Here is a 19,377-nt window from a genome sequence, read left to right as displayed (position 1 = left end):
GAAGTACGTGATAGCCGATGATACCAGGATACGTTGCAAATAATACACACGTAGCTGTTAGTGCAATCGTGAAACTCAAAGCCGGTAGTGTAGTGTTACCCGGCTCGTCAATGTGCATCTAACTCTCAGGTATTTTATTTAATACCGGTGTGTATTAATCGTTAAACCGTGTATAATGTGTAACTCGATGCATAATTAGATTATAATGCAAGGAATAAAAATGGATCTGAAGAATGGTGGACACTTAGAGGAAAAAAATAAAAAGTTAAAGAAAAAAGAGAAGTCGGTATTTTGGACGTACGTGCTGTGGATGTTTGGAGGTTTAGTTGGTGCGCATCACATATACCTAGAACGAGACGCACAGGCTTTCATATATTTTAGCACTTTGGGAGGATATCTTGGTCTCGGATGGCTTCGAGATATCTATCGGATTCCCTCGTATGTCCAAGATGCAAATGATCATCCTAACTTTCTGAATGATTTTAAGCAGAAAGTTCGAAACAATCGCAGGGTAGGTACATTAAAAACTATCGACGATCGATTTTAGGGATTCTTTGAATAAGCATTCAGAAGTACGGTTAATCGTAGGGACAAAAAAGAATGCATACTTTTGTTAACAGTCGAGGCATAAGAAATTTTCGATTGTATAAGCATAATATTAACGCAACGTGTCATTTGATTTCAGCCGCCATTCTCGACAGTGCGATTCGCTACCGAAAATGCGGTTGCATATTTTTGGGCGGAAATATTTCGCAATGCGATTCCAGAGGACGAAGTGTTTGGAATAAATTTTAGGCATTTACTAATTCTGACACCATTGGTCATTGCTTTAGGTAAACGGTTGAAATATTTTAGAACGTCAACGATAAAAGTATTGCGGTGTATTTAAATTTCGTTCGACTTATCATTCACCACACATTTTTCGCCTTGTTTTCTTTGCATAATTAGTCGATAAGGCTTTTTACGAATGCGAGTATCGCATTGGAAACATGTTTAAACCGATGCACTATTATCTAACGAAATAATTTTACGAACAGAGTATTTTATATTATATTGGTAGTTAACGATTCTCTAATCAAACCAACTTTTCTCTGTTACTTTAATTGTATTTAAAATCGTATTTAAATTGTATGTAACCAGGTGTCTGGATAGTTGGGAATATAGGCAGGGAGCAGGGTTCCATATGGATTGCTCTTTGTTCTGCATATTTATTATATCCAACGCTATCCTATATCGGAGACGACAGCATGTGGATATTTTTGATGGTCGTTGCTGCTAGTTTAGGCTTCGATACGTTCAGCAAGCAATGGAGGTTAAAGCCAAGAAAGAAAAGACACTTCGTTCAAAGGATTTTTTATCTCACTATAGCTGTCGCAATTTACGTGTCTTTACTAGGATCGTTCTTATACTTTAATGCCGTTGTCACCGACAGCGAGGGTGAAGAGATTAAACTATCGGAAGCTATCCAACACTTCTTAACGTCTCCTATATGGCTGGATCTTAAGGTTAATTAAAATCACGTAGAACGTGCTTAATCGAAGCAAGCCACTGGATGTTTTGCAAAATTTGAAATTTTCCAGGCCAGTCTTGAAGCAACCTGGAATCAGGCGGTACATCAAGGCTTTTGGGCAACATGGGCACAACTGATAGATCTCACAGATCCTCGGGGAGAAATAAACGCCTACAAGGTACGCCTCGAAGCTCGTTATATGTAACTACTACATCTGAATGCAAATTTTGTAGATTTTAGGCCTTTCCCAAACGGCTACGCAAACAGAGGTAACGTCTCGTTGGAGAGCTCTCTCGAGGGACAATCATCCCGACAAGATAAAGGGCACTGAGAAGGAAAGGAGACAAGCTCAGGAGAAGTTTATGGAAATACAGCAAGCGTATGAAATTCTTTCAAAGGCTAAGAATCGCAGACAACGTCGAAATAGAAAATCCGAATGACTCGTTTATTAACGTTACCGTACACTTTGACTTCAAGATCGAGAAGATTCGTTGTAAATCAACTGAAATTATTGCGACAATCATTTTGATACTTCGTAGATTAGCTATAAACGAAGGTTTGTCGTATTAAGAAGATGTTGCGCGCCTCGTAAATGTTTATTCTAAAAGATACATTTTTTACAATATTCCACTAACAATAAGACGAGGTACGACGAGACAAACCGTATTTATTGATCATACAAACCTGCGTTGTATAGCGTTCCTTTTACCATGTTATCTCTTATTATAGCAGCGTGCTCTTTTGTCCAAGGCATTGCTGATTCGGAAAATTTGGCACTACGCGTTCAAATACGAAACACATAACGTGTACATGTATAGGTAAAATTTTGCACGATGTGTTCTATCTTTGTAATACGAATACTGTATACATACATATATGTACTTACGTAAGTACCTATTGTACTGTATTGATTTGCCTTAATAAGAAAGATTGTTTTCGCTCTTAATAGTGAAAAAATATCGTACAAATAATACGAATCTTTTTATTCAATATATTTATTTATAAATCTTTTCGGCGATCATCGCGTAATTAAAAAAATGTCACTTTGTGCTTTACGATACGTTTATATCTTATAAATCCAAAAACCGTAAAGTGAATCTTTCCATCGCTCTCCTTCTCTCTCTCTCTCTCTTTCTCTCTCTCTCTCTCTCTCTCTATAGAAGAATATTTAAGATTATTTAAAAATTATCCCATCGATTCGACGAATGAGTGTACATAATTCTTGTTGATCTTTTGATGTTCGTGACAGTCAGTTAAAAAAAATTTGTCTATCCGCACATGTTTCCAAACTCTGGTAACGTTTACCCAGATCGTAAGCCAAAAATAAGTTCAAAGTAACGTAAGAAGAAAGATATATATGTATACGTATAATCTACAAAAGGTAGCAATCCCTTTTCCGCAATACGGTTTCTATAAACAAGTTTACAAGGTGAAAAAGTTGCACTTTGTATTTTGGTCTAATAGAAACGAGAATGTCATGTAGGATTTTAACAGTATAGATAGTATTAGAATTAGAATGAGCGTTGATCGATAGGAACTGTAGCCAGTGGATGAGTGGAAAAAGATCGAAGATCCTATTGATGTACGACGATCTAAAATACGATAAAATGTATTTTTTTCGAGGAGGGAAGACGCCTGCGATCTTTATCCGCACGTTTATCCGCAAAATGATTGGCAAACGAGATTTACACATCTATTTGTTTTTATTCTTCGATCGCGAAGGCTTTCCAACTATATTCTCGATCTTTTCTGTAAAATTGGGCCCATACTTGTCCTTTGATTGTTCAAGAATATCTTGCGGCGAAACTAGAGTCACCCTGAAACAGTCGGAATACGAGAAATAAATGCGTCTGTCATTTGCAATGTATGCAACGTGAAATTTGCAAAGAACCAGAGCCATCACCTTAACTGTGGAACGCTTAAAGGTCGAAGAAGACTTTTAACCACGGGTGGAACTTGGCTGGATTTTGGTAGAGCTGGACTACTTGCACAAAGAGCGGCGCTAGTTAATTGAGAGACCAATGAAAAACTTCGGTCTGGGCCGGATGTCGTGCGGAAAACTTTTCTTATCTTCGACTTGAATCCCGAAGATGGTGGCGACAGGGGTGCGGTCGGAATGGGCATCACCTGCGCATTAACCAACATTTTTCGCTATCCTCCATGGTGTTCCTACTCGATCGTAAGAGACGTCTTCGTTAGAAGTATCTTTACCTTTCCTTGGAGTACTTTCGCTGCCAGTTCGGGTTCACTACCCCACCGACAAGAAGTTGACCTCTCCAGGAGCCGATGTCTCGCGAACCTCTCGATTACTTCAGCGCACACGTACCTTCCACAAAATCTGGCCCACTGTTCCGCTCTCAATCCTCTCCCTTGGTCTCTCAATGTCGGATTCGCACCTGAAAGCCAAGCGTCGATCCGTATGCTCTTTTCTTAACTCGTCACCTTTTGAAAAAAAAAAAAAGGAAGAAAGATGACTCTGTTTACCGGCGAATAGGAGAATTTTGGCGCATTTGGTTCTTCCTTGAAGTGCTGCCTTCATCAACGGAGTAAAGCCCGATGCGTTTCTCGCGTCCACTTCGATGTCCGGACACCTCTGCAGCAGTATGTTCAAACATTCCGTTTGCCCTAGATCAAACAAAACGAGACGGTCATTAAGTCGAATACGAAACAAGCTCGCGTCCTTCGCGACGTTGCAAGAGTTGGCGTATTTCGAGTAACGTATCGTTCGACCATGTTTTGGCTTGAAACGTCCGTCGGCGTACGTCACTGTAAACCACGCGCGTTTCAAGTACTCCAACACTGGGTTATTTCTGGTATCGATGACGCGGTAGAACCCTTACGGCTTACGGCATCACGAGCATAAAATTTGACGTCCGTTTATGTATGTATACTTGTATTACATGTAGATATATATATATATATATATATATATATATATATATATATGTATATAGTAGTGGAGATTTTCTAACGATGGGAGAAGTGTTGTGAATTTACAAGATTTATGCCCACCACGTGGCTGCATTTTTCCGATTACGTACAGTACGAGCACAGACAGGACGCTGTCCTTGAAAGATTTCAGCGTAACAGATTTTATTTTATCTTCTTCGAATATCCTCGTTCGTGGAGGAAATCGCTGAACGAGAGCCGATTAATTTGAATTTTCCCGTACGAGCCAATGTCATCGTGTGGATCTCGATAAAAAACCGCGACGAGCAATCGCGACCACCTTGCCTCGTTTTTTAAAGTATAACGAAATTACTTACCGGCCTGCGCGGCAAAATGTAGAGGCGTGTTACCCTCGTTGTCCGGAGTATTCGGGTCCACCCTTTCGTACGACAGAGCTAGCTCCAACATGGTCGCGGCACCGTTTCCCGCCATGTAGCTGATGGCAGTCTGGCATCGTAAAGAAATAATCGAAACTGATCGATTTATTCGAAGAATAAGTTGAACTTGTCGAAGTGGTCGTTTACATAAAATTCTTTCTCGCGCGAACGATCACAAACGCGCGTATTTTACTTTTCAACCGCAGACGTGGAACATCCTCGCCGCGCCGGACGTCTCGTTCTATCACTTATCATTCTTTCCCTTTTTTCGCTGATCGCGCACGTTCACCGATATTGGCTTCCGTTTTCCGCAACGCGCTTATCCACGTTATTCACGTTGGAAAAAGGATTGCAAAACTGTTCTTCTTTCCGGAAGAAAATGAGATTTGCCCGGCGACTGTCCTACTCGCGGTATTCTTTGCCTCGGAGAGGCGCACAAAGGACTGTACGGTAACAGTCAATTTATTAAATGGTTACTGACGTTGACGCGTTACCTATTACTTCGTGTGCGTCACCATGGCAAACACTGTGCGGAGCAGCACTCGCACGTGTTTTCGTATAAAGAACGTACGATGCTCCTCGAGCTGGCGAAAACAGTGCGATCTGTTTACCGCACGCGCGTTCAGAAAATATTTCCTTATAAAACAGTAGCGATTTAGTGGTATATGAAGCTTCGTTTTGCTAGCAATAGCGCGTCAACGTTGAACATTTGGTAACTAGAAACTTGATACGTATCGATATGAAAATCTAAGTTTAAAAATACAGCGATCGAGATCGATGTTAAACACTGGCCGATTTGATTATTTGCTAACGAAATACAAAAAGCAGCAATCCGCGATTCACGCCATTGGAAATCACAACTCGATACAACGATCGTTTTTAATTTAATTTTAATTTAAATATATTCGACGGGCTGCAACAGCAAGTTGTCGTTATTCTAACCTAACCTCAATCCTCCACAAGTCATCTACAGTTCTTAGTTGCCTCCGAAGTAAGCTGTTGCTTTTCGAAACTATCTTTACGACAAAAATCTATTGTTCCGTAAGCTTAGTATCGTTTTACATCGTGTAGATGTCTCATTTGCTGTCTATTCGCTACAAATAATTCCCACTGAATGAAAAATTGAATTTTCTTTATGATCTAACGCACTGCATAACTTGAGTATATTAAATTGTACTTAAACGTCTTGAGATCGTAAAAAATCGCACGATTTACATATATGTACGTATGCTTAAGAGCAACGAGCGTCACTTCTTTCTAACGCGTCACGTCTCACATATCTAATGAGGAAGCTCTTTTTTCCGCGACCTTCAATCAATGATCCCGTCTTTGCCATTTGGAAAAGAACATATACGAGATAACGAAGTGCCAAAACTTTTATCGTGCCTCTGCAAATACATTGTTATTACCGATAACCAAAATTCAACGAGATACGTTGATAAAAGCTGAAGCATGTAACTAGGTAAAAAAATGTTTACTTAATTACACGAATATCATCTGTTTCGTAATATTTCTAGCGAAATAGCGAGATCAAACCCGATTGGAAATAGACGTAGAAATGCTGAAGCTTTACAAATACTTGAAATCTTTTTCACTAAATTTCACTTTTTCTTGTAAATTGTTAACGAGCCAAATACGACGAATCTTTTTTGTTTTTTTTATTACAGACGAGTAACTGTTAATAACTTACCCTGCCGCTGCTATCAGTCATATTGACGTCCATGTCTCCGAATCCAAATTTTCGCACATGGGCAGCGATTTCATCGAGGGCTGCGTCGTCGGCATCTCTGGCTGCCCTGAGAAGGGCCGATGCGCCCTCGGACGTTACTTCCCACGAGGACGGCACTTTTCTGACGATATTCACCTCGGCCACGCTACGATCTGCGAAACGAGTCGAATGTTTTACATCTGGTAAGAAAAACTTGTACAAACGGCTCGTTTCGCAAGATGTGAAAATAGAAAAGATAATAAATAGGCTGTCGGGTAAGCGTTGCCTCGATAGTTTACAGCCACGACAGACGTATTTGTAATAAACTATAGTGGAAAATATCGGTAACATTTTCATGAAATCAGTGCTAAACAGAGAGTTAGTTGTTAACATAATCATTTACATAGTAGGTAGAGTTCCGATAACAAATCGATGATTCTGCGTATATCCGGTGTATTTTTCATCGCGTCGTATTGTCTGCATTTCTGTTTCCTCCTTTCGTTTATTCGGTGTATCGCGCGTGTGTGCGCGTTCTTTTTGACGAATTCCCAAAGAAAACAGCGATAGTTACGACGAACGAGCTTCGAACTTTGAACGTATCTGCCAAAGATTGGAAAATCGGAAAGTCCGTACCGGTCGGATGCAAACAAATTCGAGGGAAATAAAACGAATAAGACGAAGAGAAGGAAGAGATAGACGCGTACCTTGCAGAACACCCTTGTGATAGACCTTAGCCTCGTGTATGGCGGCTCGTTTGTAAGGTTCGCGTTTCTCTTCGAAACTCGTATCCGAACTGAAGGACACCGATTTCTTGACGCGCGCGCCGCCTTTCTTCCTCCGTTCCACCGGCAACGTTTGAACTCCCGACGAATGTTCGAAAGGATCGAGATCGTTGGCGACTCTACTTAAAATCGAAAAGTATCCCCTTAGAGTTGGATGCTTGGCCGAACAGCTTTTCTCGGTGCAATGATTATTTGGACAAAGTGTGCGCTCTTCGGGATAGTTTCCGCTTAGCTTTCTCTCTCTAAATTTATTCGCAGAATGGGCGAGATTCGACAGGAAAGTGGAAGATCTTTTGAAAATGCTCTCCTCGGTTCCTCTGCGATCAACTTGCCGCGTCGCTGGAAAACCTGCAAAGACAGGAATTTCGTAAATATTTCCTCCACTTTGTACGCGTTCGATGACGATAGACAATTATCGATTCGATCAAGCGGAACGTTCGAATAAACGAAACTATACGCGCATCGTCGATCGTTTGAAACACGCGTTTCTAAACACTTTTTTAAACACTCGGATTAAGATATCTGAATATCCGATTGATAATAGAACATAGAAAATCCGATGGATTAGATACGCAAGTACCTTCTCTGAGATAGTCCGGGACGGAAAAGGATTTGCGAATAGGTCGCTGAGACTTGCCAAAGTCCGTGGGTCCTGCGAAATCCTTGGACAACTGTGTGCCCGAGGACTGTTCTTTGAGCAAGTCGTCCCGAAGTTTGGGGCGAGTTTCGCTACCCGCATTCACGGCCGTCTTGTTCCTTTTGACAACGATGCACTGCGCCGACGATGTCTCTCTCACCGCATAGTTATTTCGAGCGAGCTCTCCTCTAGATGCGACGATGCTGTAGTTGTTCACAGGACAGGTATTGCCCTTTAGCAAACAATCGAACTTTAACCGCGCGGTCTGCACGTCGTTTGCCTACCAGTGATCTTCCGATATACGGCCAACGTCCTATTTCGATCATTCGCGCATTAAACGAGTCTTTGTACCCCGCGCGAACGTTGCTCGCAGCATGCAACATTCAGTGTACGTGCGATATATCGAGGAAAGAAATTGAAACTCATCTTAACTAGCTGCACGTCCTAACAGGTAAATAAAAACCACAAGAAAATGAAGAGGAGACGAGCCGAGTGCCCAGCACGTAGACATGTGCAACGACAATGTCGATACACACGTATACGTTCGTGTAACATTGACGCGATTGTGGCGATATTTGTTTGGGTATAATATTACCAGCTTAGCGTTCGTAGTTCATCGAATACTACGAATATCGTTCGCCGAGCGAATACACGTACGAACGTACGTAAACGTTGTAACGATACTCGCGAAAAAAAAATTCGTTAACGAGACGGTGAGAATTAAAAGCGTGGTTTCCCGAAAGAGAAATCTAACGAGCGAGAATGGTTTGAATGGAAACGAGAGAATAAGAAAGGTTGAAAGACTTACGAGAAAATGGAGAACTTTTGTTTCTGTTTAAGCCGACATTGGAAGAAAGGAGGGCGAGAATGAGTTGGCGTGTTGAAAATCGATCGTTCCCGCGGAAACTCTCGGAAATCACTGACGGTGTCGCGGATCACGGCACAGCGAGTGTCAGTACTCGGAGTAGGAGAAGTTCCTTGAAAAACGAATCGTGCCTTCCGGATCGCCCCGTAAGACGTGCACGCGAGTTCTACCGCGTCCGTTTCAACTAAACGCTATTTATATGTCGGTTAAGTCGTTACGTCGGTCGGTCTGTGGCTCGTCGACGCGTGTACGCGCACTATCGAAGGAGCTGTGCGAGAGCAATACGCGTGTAGTACTTTTGTTCGTTCGCGCACATGTCGTCAACCTGTCGCCTCTGGCCATCATTACGCCTTCTCCTTTTTTTCTCTCTTCGATTAACCGGCTGTGATCTCTCGGACGAACGTGTTTGCATTTCATATTTTCGCATTTAGTCGCGCTCGTGTTCACTTCCAACGTGTAAAGGTATAAACGAAACGATGACTCTCGGAACGAAACTCGCGTAAATCGTCTGGCGAGATTCGGGCGTAAAAAAAGAGGAATCGTTTATAAACGACTCGTAAATCAGTCGATCGCTGATTACAGTCGGTTGATTTTCGAAGACGTGCGAATAGACCGAAACACCAGAAACCTATGCTAGGTGGCACTCGAGTTTCGTTGCGTGGAACAAGGCGAAACATAAAAAAGGAAGCAAGGACAAAGAGAAACCGCTCACCTGATTGACGTTCCGTCCTATATTGGATATACGATGAAACATAGTGTCTCCGACCATGCAATTCATTCCACTGGATAGGCAGACTCTTGCGGAGTAAGTCGCGTTGTTCGTTGGCGATCTGTTTCCTTCGTTCTTTGTCATCGTCGTTATAGGCTGCATCGTAAAAGCAGGTTATCGATGAAGGTACGTCAAGTCGATCGATGGTCTTTGATTCCACGTAACATCTCGCTACGATGCTCCGTATTGAAAGCTGTTATATTTACGTGTATATTATTTACGAGGTGAACATTTTAAAAGCTACGGGCAAACAATTTTCGAGAAGAACTGGTATGGAAACTTCAACTATTCGTCGACACGTTAGTTTCGTTTTTTACGTTTTCGAAAGCGGCATTCGTAAGTTTAAACCTGTCGATCGAAGATGCTGTTTTGTATCGGAGGGGCAAGCGGCGACACTCTCGTTGAGCGAACTTTTCGCCGTCGTGTACACTGGTTCTTTTGCTAGGAGACCGCGTGCTTATTTTGGCGGCGTTACATTTACCCGACAGGCTTATCGTCGTCGCCTCTGGCGTTAAGCCAATATTTTGAATTCTCTTATGCACGAGAATCTATCGATTATCCGATGGTCGAAAAATCGCTCGGCTCCGAACTGTTTATCGATTTTACAAAATTATTGCCCTATCTGCCGTTTGAAAGAGCGCATATGGCGGCCAAGTTATTTTAGCACAAGTACCAGATTACAAGGCTTTTTTACGTACAAAGTATCGGAAAAATGGAATGGTATCGAGGGAATATTTACGGCCCGTATCTGGCCTGCATGTTAATAATTCAGCCGATTCTTTTATACCACGATTCAGGTGAATGCCTAACAACGATAAGAAAATGCATACTAATTAGAACAAAATACACCGGCGAGTAACGATCGTTGCTTGCCAGTTTCGGTAATTTAATCTCGCCGACGGAAATATAACACATAAATGTTAGAGCGACACGAGCCCATCTCATCGAAGGATTTCAGAAGATTCGTGAAACGAAACACTCCGTCCGACTACGACCTACCTATCAGATATTTTAGAAACAGCTAAGTGGTTTTCATAAACAGCTGTGTTGAGGATCGAACTTTCTAAATATGTGCAACGCTCGATTAATGAAAATTCATAGGAGAACTCGGTAAACCGACGAAGGTTGTCAACGTCGACAGCATGCACGCGACATAATCAAAAATTATGATCATGTTTCGTTGATAATTCACGCGCGACATTGTGTCATTGACACATTTCGAAGACGATAATGACCTCGCTGACGAACCTTTGTCAACTCTCCTGTGCGAGTCTTAACGTATCGCTTACATGCATCGGTTTTCCTTTCTACGCAACAACATTCTTTTCCATATTCTACTGACCGGCTTCGGTTTAATTTTAAACCAGGTCGACATCAAACTGCCGACATTCGATAAATTTCTTGCTTGATATCGCAACTGTGATTTGTTAACCGATCTTTGGTCCACGACGAAGTGCAGCAAATAGACGAGCTATTTCGCGGCGAATAATTTCAGTATCTGTTTACAAAAACCAGGAGAACTCTAACGTACGATCGGTAAATCCTGTATAAATCTGTAAACTTCGATTTCCCGAATTCTCGTATACTCCAATTTTTTATCGTATCTATCGATGGTAAGAGAAGAATATATTCAGCTGCGCTATATCTTGCGTTATCTAACGTCGCTCGTGTAACAGCGAATTCACTGGTTCTCTGTGCCATTTTAAGAACCGTTTCAAATAATATTCACCTACCTGTGTTCATCCGTGCTTATCGATTTACGGTATAAGCAACGGAGATCTTCACGCTGTTTGAAATTCAAGCCCCTCGCCGTATACCTTGTCTTCGCTATTAAACTCCGTGGAAAATATTTGCACATCTTCTTGGAAAAAGTTCGGCGAACGTGGAGTAGTATCGCGTTTGTAGTGGTCGATCGCGTATGGAAAGTACAAGAAGAACGATAATCCGCGGCGCCGTTAATCCCATCGAGCAACTTTTCAAACTAATCTGTTCGCATAAGGGTTAATTGGATACTGGGCCAAAGTTTAATTCACACCCTCACCCTGAAAGTATCACGGCAGTCGTATCGCACGTTGCCTGATCCGCGCAGCCGCGGATTTAGGCCAGGTGTTACTCCTCGATGAATAATCAACGAAATATAATGGACCAATTGTGAAATAATTTTTGCCAAATATTTCCCTGTCTCTCATTAATTAGTCGCCACCTCCGAGCGTTACTGGCTGCAAAATTTTCAAGATGAAACGAAAAAAAGTCCGTTGAAAGTTTCCTAGCTCCTCGTTCGATCTATTTTCGTACGTACGGTAACGCGCGGCCATCCGATGGGACGCACACACGTGTTCGCAACTTCAGATGATTCAAGTTCAATTAGAAAACCAAGACTGCCAAAAATAGTATTTACGATATCCTATATAAGAAGTTTGGCGACTCGCGGTAAACCTTACGTACTACACGGATATAATTCCAAAATGGTCTGTCGCGAACCGATGTTTTCCGGTTGAGGCGCGCGCGCGCGCGCGTTCACTTTCAAATATCTTCCTACGAATGTAAAATAATCGCTTAACTAGCAATACGTGGTCCTAAAATGTCGAGATAAAAACATCTCGTCTTAATATTTTTTTGGATTATAGACAGGTCATTAGGCGGTAATAACAAAATCCGCAATCACTTAGTCGCCAATCCAATACATTGAGACGCGCTGAAAAACAGGAATCGACAGAGATCGATGCGCGAAAACGCAAAAGTTTGCATATAAATATTCATGAGAGGATTATGCTATTGACCGGCGATGCTGATGGCCAAGGAACAAACAGCATTTTAAAAGAAACTTATATAGTACGATGCGCAAAAAGGAGAGCGTTTGTGACTGCATATTCGTGACGCCGCGTCTTATCGATGAAAAGAAAGGAATTATCCGCATGCAATTTATTCGGCGTAGTTTACGTCCTAATTCGTCATTTCGTAGATTTTTCCTGGATTTTAATGTCGATACTAGAGTTCTTGTTTTCGTTATTCCAAAGCGGACAGATGCCTTAACTCTTTATTTTAAAGACAAAGCCATCTTTCACAAAGGTACTCTGATTTTTGTCTGTCGCATAAAACAGGCAAGCTAATATACATATATTACGTCATCGTTACATCATCGACCGAAAGATACGCGCAAAATGATCTTGGAAATGGTGAAAAATGGGGAAAAGACAATACTACGTACTTGAAAGTGTAATGCTGTATTTCGATAACATATAGAGTTTACATCGAGGATGAACTATTTGATGCAACGCCAGTAGAGTATAGCGTGCATAAATCTTGCTCATGCTCTGGCAGCCCTTTAATCATGAAAAAAATAGCAATATCGTGGCAATGCTGATCAGGTGGAAAATACAATAAAACTTTAAGGTGATTCTCATCGTGTTCTAGGTATACGATACTTATTTGGCAATAATCAACAACAACTGGGATCAAAGGTCACGAGTGGTGGCAACAATTGCTTAACATTTCAAAGTTTCGATTTACCAAATTTCGAAGGAATTTTTCGACTCGTCACAGTGAGGTTTACCATTTATAATCGTTGATCCCAAAATTACATAATAACTTTAACACTGTTTCACCCATTTCTCTCTTCAATAGCCTTCTTTTAAATTTCCCCGTAGCAATGCTTCCTCCTTCGCCGCGAGATGCTTTCGATTCGTGGCAGTAAAAATTCTAGGATCGCGCATCGTGCCCGATGATACGTTAGAAAACAAGGTGGAAAAATGATTAATTCGAACGCTTAAAAACGAGATCGCTGCAAAAATATGAACGACTTTCTCCTTTCCAGTTACGTGCTACGTACCGGTTGCGGTGTATCTACATATATCTATACGTACGTATAATTCGAAGAACAAGTAATATTCCCGGATCGAAAAAGGAGAGAGAAAACAATGTAATAAACAAGACGAGCCGAGTTTCACAACTATCGACGCGTATCAAACACGTATATAAATATCTAAGGGCAAAAAGGCATCGATATTAGTCTCATGGAGAATACGCGTCAATTCGAAATGCTATAGAAGAGGAGGAAGAAGGGGACGCGCTTCGCTAAAAAAGTACAGCTTGGAAAATTTGGAGAAAAACATCCGCCGAACGTCGTGGTATCGAACGTGCAACGTTCCCAAGGATTTCTTCTGTTTCTCCGTGAACCATCGATTGAAGCGAAATTTATTGAACCCACGAAGCAGGTACCCAAAGCGGTTCCGACTCGACTCGATGAACAGCGTTCACCAGTTGCTCGAACGCCATTGAGAGGTCGGCATTTACGATCACTTCGTCGAACAGATGATTGTAAAGGAATTCGATTCTCGCAGCGTTGTACAAGATTTCGTGAAATTCCTCGTCCTGCAAACGATAGAACGATAATCCTATGTTGATTCGGTGAAAACGTAGGATGCACACGATTGCCAATAAGATTTTTTAGTTTACCGTGAAGCCCCGAGAGTTGCTTTCGTCGAAAGTCGATCTTGCTCTAACATCGTTCCTCGTTTCTTTCAATATCTCGAACTTTGGCGGCTTTATATATATCACATATGGTTTTGTCTGCGGAGTTCGAAGCATCTTCAGGGCTTGATAATGAGAATTCAATAGACACACGTATCCGGCGTTTATCAACGAGCTAACGCTCTCGGAACTGGTACCGTACAAGTTGCCTTTATACTCGCCGTATTCTATAAGCTTGCCAAACTCGATATACTCTTCCATCTTTTTTCGAGTAACAAAATGATACTCTACACCGTTGATTTCACCTGGTTTCCGTGGTCTCGAGGTATCTGAAGCCAGTCACGAGAATTTCATCAAAGAACGAACGATTAAAGTAAGTAACGCTACTTGATTGTTTGCTGAGTAAAGTTACTTTTAAAACGAGGAAAGCAAGAAACGCGTGGATATAATGGAGAAGCTGAATGGAAACTTACAAGGAACAGGTGTCTTGTACTTATCGGGATCGGTAGCTATAAGCCGTCTCTTCAGCTCGTTCCTGCCTACACCCGGTGGCCCGATCAGAACCACCGGTCGGTAGTGGCCCGGTCTCGGATAGAGCTTTGCGACCTCTTCATAGGTCAGTATTTCTTCCCGGTCGAAATCGTCGTTCTCTGCAGCGTCATACATGATTTTTTTAGTTTTTACTCCCTGCAAGTTGCACTTTGTTGACGAGGCGTGTAAAGAGGTACTGGGACGGGGGCACAATGCGGGCAAAGGCACTGGAACAGAACACAAGCCTAACCGACGGTTAGGTCGTCAGGCCAACATTCGTTAAGAAGAGCAGCCGAGATCAATTCATCATGGATTGTTTCCGTGTTAGAGGCGACGAATCTTATTTAACGCTCTACTACGATGGATTGCAATCTATCCTCGTCTCGAGTTGTTTCGCCATCTTACATCGTACGTGGTTACTAAACACGTGTTGCTAACAGATGGCGTGTGTCTTAATTACGATGTAACAAAATAAGATGTAACTTTCAGACGCGACGATGAGATCAAAGATTGCAAATAAGATGACAGAGATTATGAAATGAAATTACGATGGCGATCGTAGCTCAGCGTACGTCAGAATTTCCGAAACGCTTTCACCAATTGCACTGCGTTTACATGGATCACAATCGACAATCGATGACGTGATCCGATCGCGTTTTGGAAACAAGGACAGTATCGTATTTTAAAGCGTTGTATTTTATCTATACTCTGTTGCAAACGCTATCACTTACTTATATTGTCGTCGTCGGTCTTCTCTTTTTGTTGCCTCTCGAGTATAATTCGTGTTTCTTGTAAGGCTCTGCTGGGGATCAAGCCAGCTCTCATATTTCGGTCACCCTCTCGTCTAGCTTGCCACCTAATTTCAATAAAAAATAATTTAAATGTACTACGTATGGATTGCATGGTCAAATGAGAATTCCAGTCCTACCAATAAGCATCATCCTGACTGACGATGTGGAGAACGTCGTTCTTCGAAAAATCTAGTCCAGCCTCCTTGCAAGGTATGTACGGATCTTCGGCAGCTTTATACGAAAAGTGCGCTCTAACTCGTACCTATTAAAATTGCAATAACGATATTAAATGCACATAAAATTGTCAGCAACTATATTAAACGATATTAGAAGTGGAAATCGCCGGTCAGAAATTCCTTCCTATTTGACCAGAATCGATTATCGATCGAATAACCTAGCATTTTAGGACGTACCTTGCTCTCACGAATTCCCCCTTTACTATCGGCAGGCACTATCTTAAAAGTAATCGTACCCTCTGAATTTTGCTAAAAGAGAACATGTCGTTATACATATATGTATCTTACGTGCGATATAAATGGTAAGAGCGATAAATCTCGATAAGGAATCTGCAGCGTACAGATCGATCGGCAAAGTAGTACACGTCGCGGGAATAAAATAGAAGCTGCGACCTACCAATATTTTAAGAACACAATTCGGAGTCTTTCCCTCGACGCTGATGCCGTTGACCTCGCAAACTTCGTCGCCAACGTGAATGAGGCCGGATCTATCAGCCGCACCGCCATGCATTATTCTCGCTATCACGATCTTGCCGGTGACCTCGCATGTTTTTATGGTCGCCCCCTATTGTCAACGTGTAAACTAATATTTTGATTGCGGTTGCGAGGTGAGCGTGTTAGGTAGTGCCTTCGTTTTTCTTAAAAAAAAATAAATAAAAACAAAGAGAATTCATCGCGAAGGCATAAACACACATTCGATCGAAGCAGTCGACGCTTATAACGTTGTACGTTCCTTGTACATGACTGCGTTTCAAGCGTTATTCAACGGCTACGCTCTGCGTCTTTTAAATATCTCGAGATAAATCGACAGCGGAAGATCGTTCACGATCGTGGAAATGCAAAAATACAGATTAATCTTTCAACGGTATGCTACGCGCCGTATCGTTGAATTTTATCTCGAGAGATTTTCCACATTCAACACAAGGGCATGCGGGACAATAACACAAGGTACAGTTGTTATGATAGAGAAATTGTTTTATTCACAAGCAAAAATAACAAACAAAAAAACATAAATCAACAAGGATTAAAACGGACGCACGGTGTATAAAGTAAGGTATAAGCAAAATTAATAAATTATGTGTAAGGAAATGAACAGCGTTCTATTTACAGCCTAGTTTTACACGAGCTCTGTTCACTTCGGTGTAGAGGGGAAATCGCAGAGTCAGAAAATAAAAATTTTTCTAGCGACTAGATGTCTGATAAGTTGAAACGAAAGAAACAAGATTAAACGAAACACTACGAAATCGTTTTGCGTATCGCTAGATACGCATGGAACGCATTACAGGCCTGTACATGTTTCGGCTTGAAGTCGACTTACCACGATCGGTTCAACGCCGGCGCCACACTTCGAAGCAAGTTTGACGATGAAAGAAACACGTGATTACTTAAGAAACTGTATTGAATATCGCGCGAGCGATACGTATTCGATACTACGATACTTGTTACAGGAACACGAGGTATCTAAGTCGATACAAAGGATTAATCAAGATCAAGTCCCATGCAAATTGTTGTAATTACTTCAAAACAGTTATGTTCTTACTCATTCTTTGTTTTCTGCATACACAGGCAGTGACCCATTATAGTACTTTCGCGTAAATACAAGGTAACTTTCGAGAAAACAGAACTATCCTTCTTGGAGGTCAAACGTATTACGAGGATGGAAATCGTCTTGAGATAGACTGCACATCTACCCGAAATAACGAATAGCGCGAAAGATATTCGTGGGAAAATATTACGATGTGTCACCCTATACCGGTATGTGGAAACTGAGAATGAGGAATATAGTTATATGTATAATATATACAAAATATTATACATATATATTGTATAATTATACGTATGTCTATATATAGAGACACACAACCTCTTTCCATTAGATATGAGTATCAATTTGAACTACGTTATCAAGCTTTCCTCTTTTCTTATCGTGTTAATTGAGCAAAAAACTTTAATATAAACATTAAACACGGAACACGTGCGACCTGTCTGACGTACCAGAGGTTCGTTCGATTTCACCAACTGTACGATCTTGACCGTCTCTTCGTCTTCGTCGACTTCCAGAGGAATCTCCGGTAATCGGGGATAATAGTCTTTCTGGGCGACCGCGTCATGAGCGCACAACAAGCCCTATGACAAAATATCTCGATTTCTTTTCGGTTGACTATATTGCTTTTTTAATTACCGCGAGTACGCTACCTGTATGTGTGGTTTTTGAAGCAAATGGAAAAGTTCCTTGCAGTCCTTGGAAATGTGCGTTTTTGTTGATAACAGATCGAGAACTTCGATGTCGATATCCATGGAATTGGAGAGTACAGGAAAAAATTTGTCGTCCTTGACATTGTTCAAAATTTTATTATGAACATTCACTAAAGCGTTCAATTCCTTCGATTGCAACAATTCGCTCAAGAATCCGAATTCCTCGTCGGTACAACTTGGTATTTCACTTTTGCTCTCCTGTAGAGAATTCAGCAGCTTGGATAACGCTGGAAAAGAAAAAAGAAACAACGATCGTTCAACGAATACCGGCAAGGTTTCTATTGACGTGACATAGAGAGATTTGCAGAATTCAAATATGAGGGCCTGCGCAAAAAATGTCACGTTTAGATGTTCCTTTCGTGAAATCGCGCCACGATCTTTCAACCAGTACCTATATCTATGTATTTCGATATTTTTCTGGAAGTATCGAATTTACAAGACGTGTATTCTCCGATCGATCAATGAATTTTCTGCAAACGCCTTCATGCGATAATCTACCGTTTTAATAACACAGCAGCAAGTCAACTCGGACATTTTGTCGAAGAAGTTGCTGCCAGGTAAAAATAGACGTAGTGCAAACGGTACAAAAACGGTACGATTCTATTTTTCCCAAATATCGCGTTTATCAAGCCGGTGAAGTTGTACATCCCGAAATCGCAAATATTATTGTGATTGTTGTAATTCATGACATTCTAGAAGACAATGCTTAAAGACTGAAAAGAGAGAACGATATAAACTATAAACGAAAGGACAGGCAGATCGTGGCAAAGCACACGTAAAGTAGTCTACTCACCAGAATCCCAATTTGTGTTTTCCATGACGAGCGCCGCTGTCATAATTTATCAAAACGCGATCCAATATTATTTTCCAGCGTGCTGGATTAGAAGGTAGCAGGGTGTATATACTCGAACAGTCGCGTGGTACGATATCAGAACGACAGAGAATAAGTAATCAGGTCAGCCGCGATGCGTATTTCTAGCGGATTGGTGCGCAGCGCCGCGAATAACCCGGTAAAACAGTTTCTTGTTTCGCATTCGCGGCTGGAGTATCGTTATCATAGCGAGAATAATCGTTACGTAAGCCACTGTCACTCGACACGGGGTAGGATGACTACCACCGCTAGACTGATCCGTTCGTCTCGCATCTTGTCAACCTTTCGGTTTTCAATTAACCAAACACTCTGCAACACCAAACATCTTTCCCGACAGTCACCGAACGATCGTACCAAACGTCTTTCTGATCACCGTACGATTCGATTTAGTCAGTATGCGTGATTCGATAAGGGTTTTCGATCATTTTTCGACATAGACGCGACACGGCGCGTTGCGTCGGGTGGCCATCTTTAAAGGCAGCACTGTTTCTTCCACCGTCCAACCTAGAGGTTCTCCCTCTCCCTCGCCCTTCCATTTGTGCATTGTACTTCGTATCTATCTCACCATCCCTGTTTTTCCAAGTACATACTTTGCTTTTCGAGATATTGCTTCTACGTTTTCCTC

The 19,377-nt window shown here is 41.6% G+C and overlaps 3 protein-coding genes across 7 annotated transcripts; 1 reads left to right on the top strand and 2 right to left on the bottom strand.

The window, feature by feature from the left end:
* Positions 1-2,479, top strand: LOC117207717 (dnaJ homolog subfamily C member 22). The gene is made up of 6 exons (XM_033448164.1): positions 1-129; positions 200-511; positions 686-833; positions 1,141-1,505; positions 1,581-1,688; positions 1,744-2,479. The coding sequence occupies exons 2-6, from the start codon at positions 206-208 to the stop codon at positions 1,948-1,950; spliced, it is 1,134 nt and encodes a 377-aa protein (XP_033304055.1). The 5' UTR covers positions 1-129; positions 200-205; the 3' UTR covers positions 1,951-2,479.
* An 8-nt stretch (positions 2,480-2,487) lies between these two features.
* LOC117207715 lies at positions 2,488-11,755 on the bottom strand. Of its 2 annotated transcripts, XM_033448158.1 has the most exons (11): positions 11,331-11,755; positions 9,541-9,790; positions 7,907-8,195; positions 7,249-7,674; positions 6,527-6,717; positions 4,777-4,906; positions 3,995-4,135; positions 3,722-3,906; positions 3,414-3,637; positions 3,200-3,327; positions 2,488-3,102 (listed from the first exon to the last, which is right to left on the bottom strand). In XM_033448158.1, exons 2-10 carry the CDS (start codon positions 9,697-9,699, stop codon positions 3,204-3,206), a joined length of 1,869 nt encoding a protein of 622 aa, XP_033304049.1. In that variant the 5' UTR covers positions 9,700-9,790; positions 11,331-11,755; the 3' UTR covers positions 2,488-3,102; positions 3,200-3,203. The 2 variants fall into 2 exon arrangements, with proteins under 2 accessions (XP_033304049.1, XP_033304048.1); XM_033448157.1 differs by having other exon boundaries at positions 2,488-3,327; positions 11,331-11,752.
* A 1,047-nt stretch (positions 11,756-12,802) lies between these two features.
* Positions 12,803-19,254, bottom strand: LOC117207716 (MAGUK p55 subfamily member 7). 4 transcript variants are annotated; one of them, XM_033448160.1, is made up of 11 exons: positions 18,675-19,254; positions 17,822-18,108; positions 17,621-17,752; positions 16,944-16,970; positions 16,023-16,190; positions 15,803-15,874; positions 15,527-15,651; positions 15,330-15,454; positions 14,541-14,843; positions 14,053-14,396; positions 12,803-13,968 (listed from the first exon to the last, which is right to left on the bottom strand). In XM_033448160.1, exons 1-11 carry the CDS (start codon positions 18,715-18,717, stop codon positions 13,792-13,794), a joined length of 1,803 nt encoding a protein of 600 aa, XP_033304051.1. In that variant the 5' UTR covers positions 18,718-19,254; the 3' UTR covers positions 12,803-13,791. The 4 variants fall into 4 exon arrangements, with proteins under 4 accessions (XP_033304051.1, XP_033304053.1, XP_033304052.1 ...); XM_033448162.1 differs by having other exon boundaries at positions 14,541-14,717; positions 18,675-19,252; XM_033448161.1 differs by lacking the exon at positions 16,944-16,970.
* Positions 19,255-19,377: the final 123 nt, after the last annotated feature.

The sequence above is a fragment of the Bombus bifarius genome, unplaced genomic scaffold (genome assembly GCF_011952205.1).
Source record: "Bombus bifarius isolate JDL3187 unplaced genomic scaffold, Bbif_JDL3187 scf7180000008045, whole genome shotgun sequence".
NCBI classification, from domain to species: Eukaryota; Metazoa; Arthropoda; class Insecta; order Hymenoptera; family Apidae; genus Bombus; species Bombus bifarius.
Note: the sequence above shows the minus strand (reverse complement) of the source record. Positions and strands in the feature narration are given on the sequence as shown.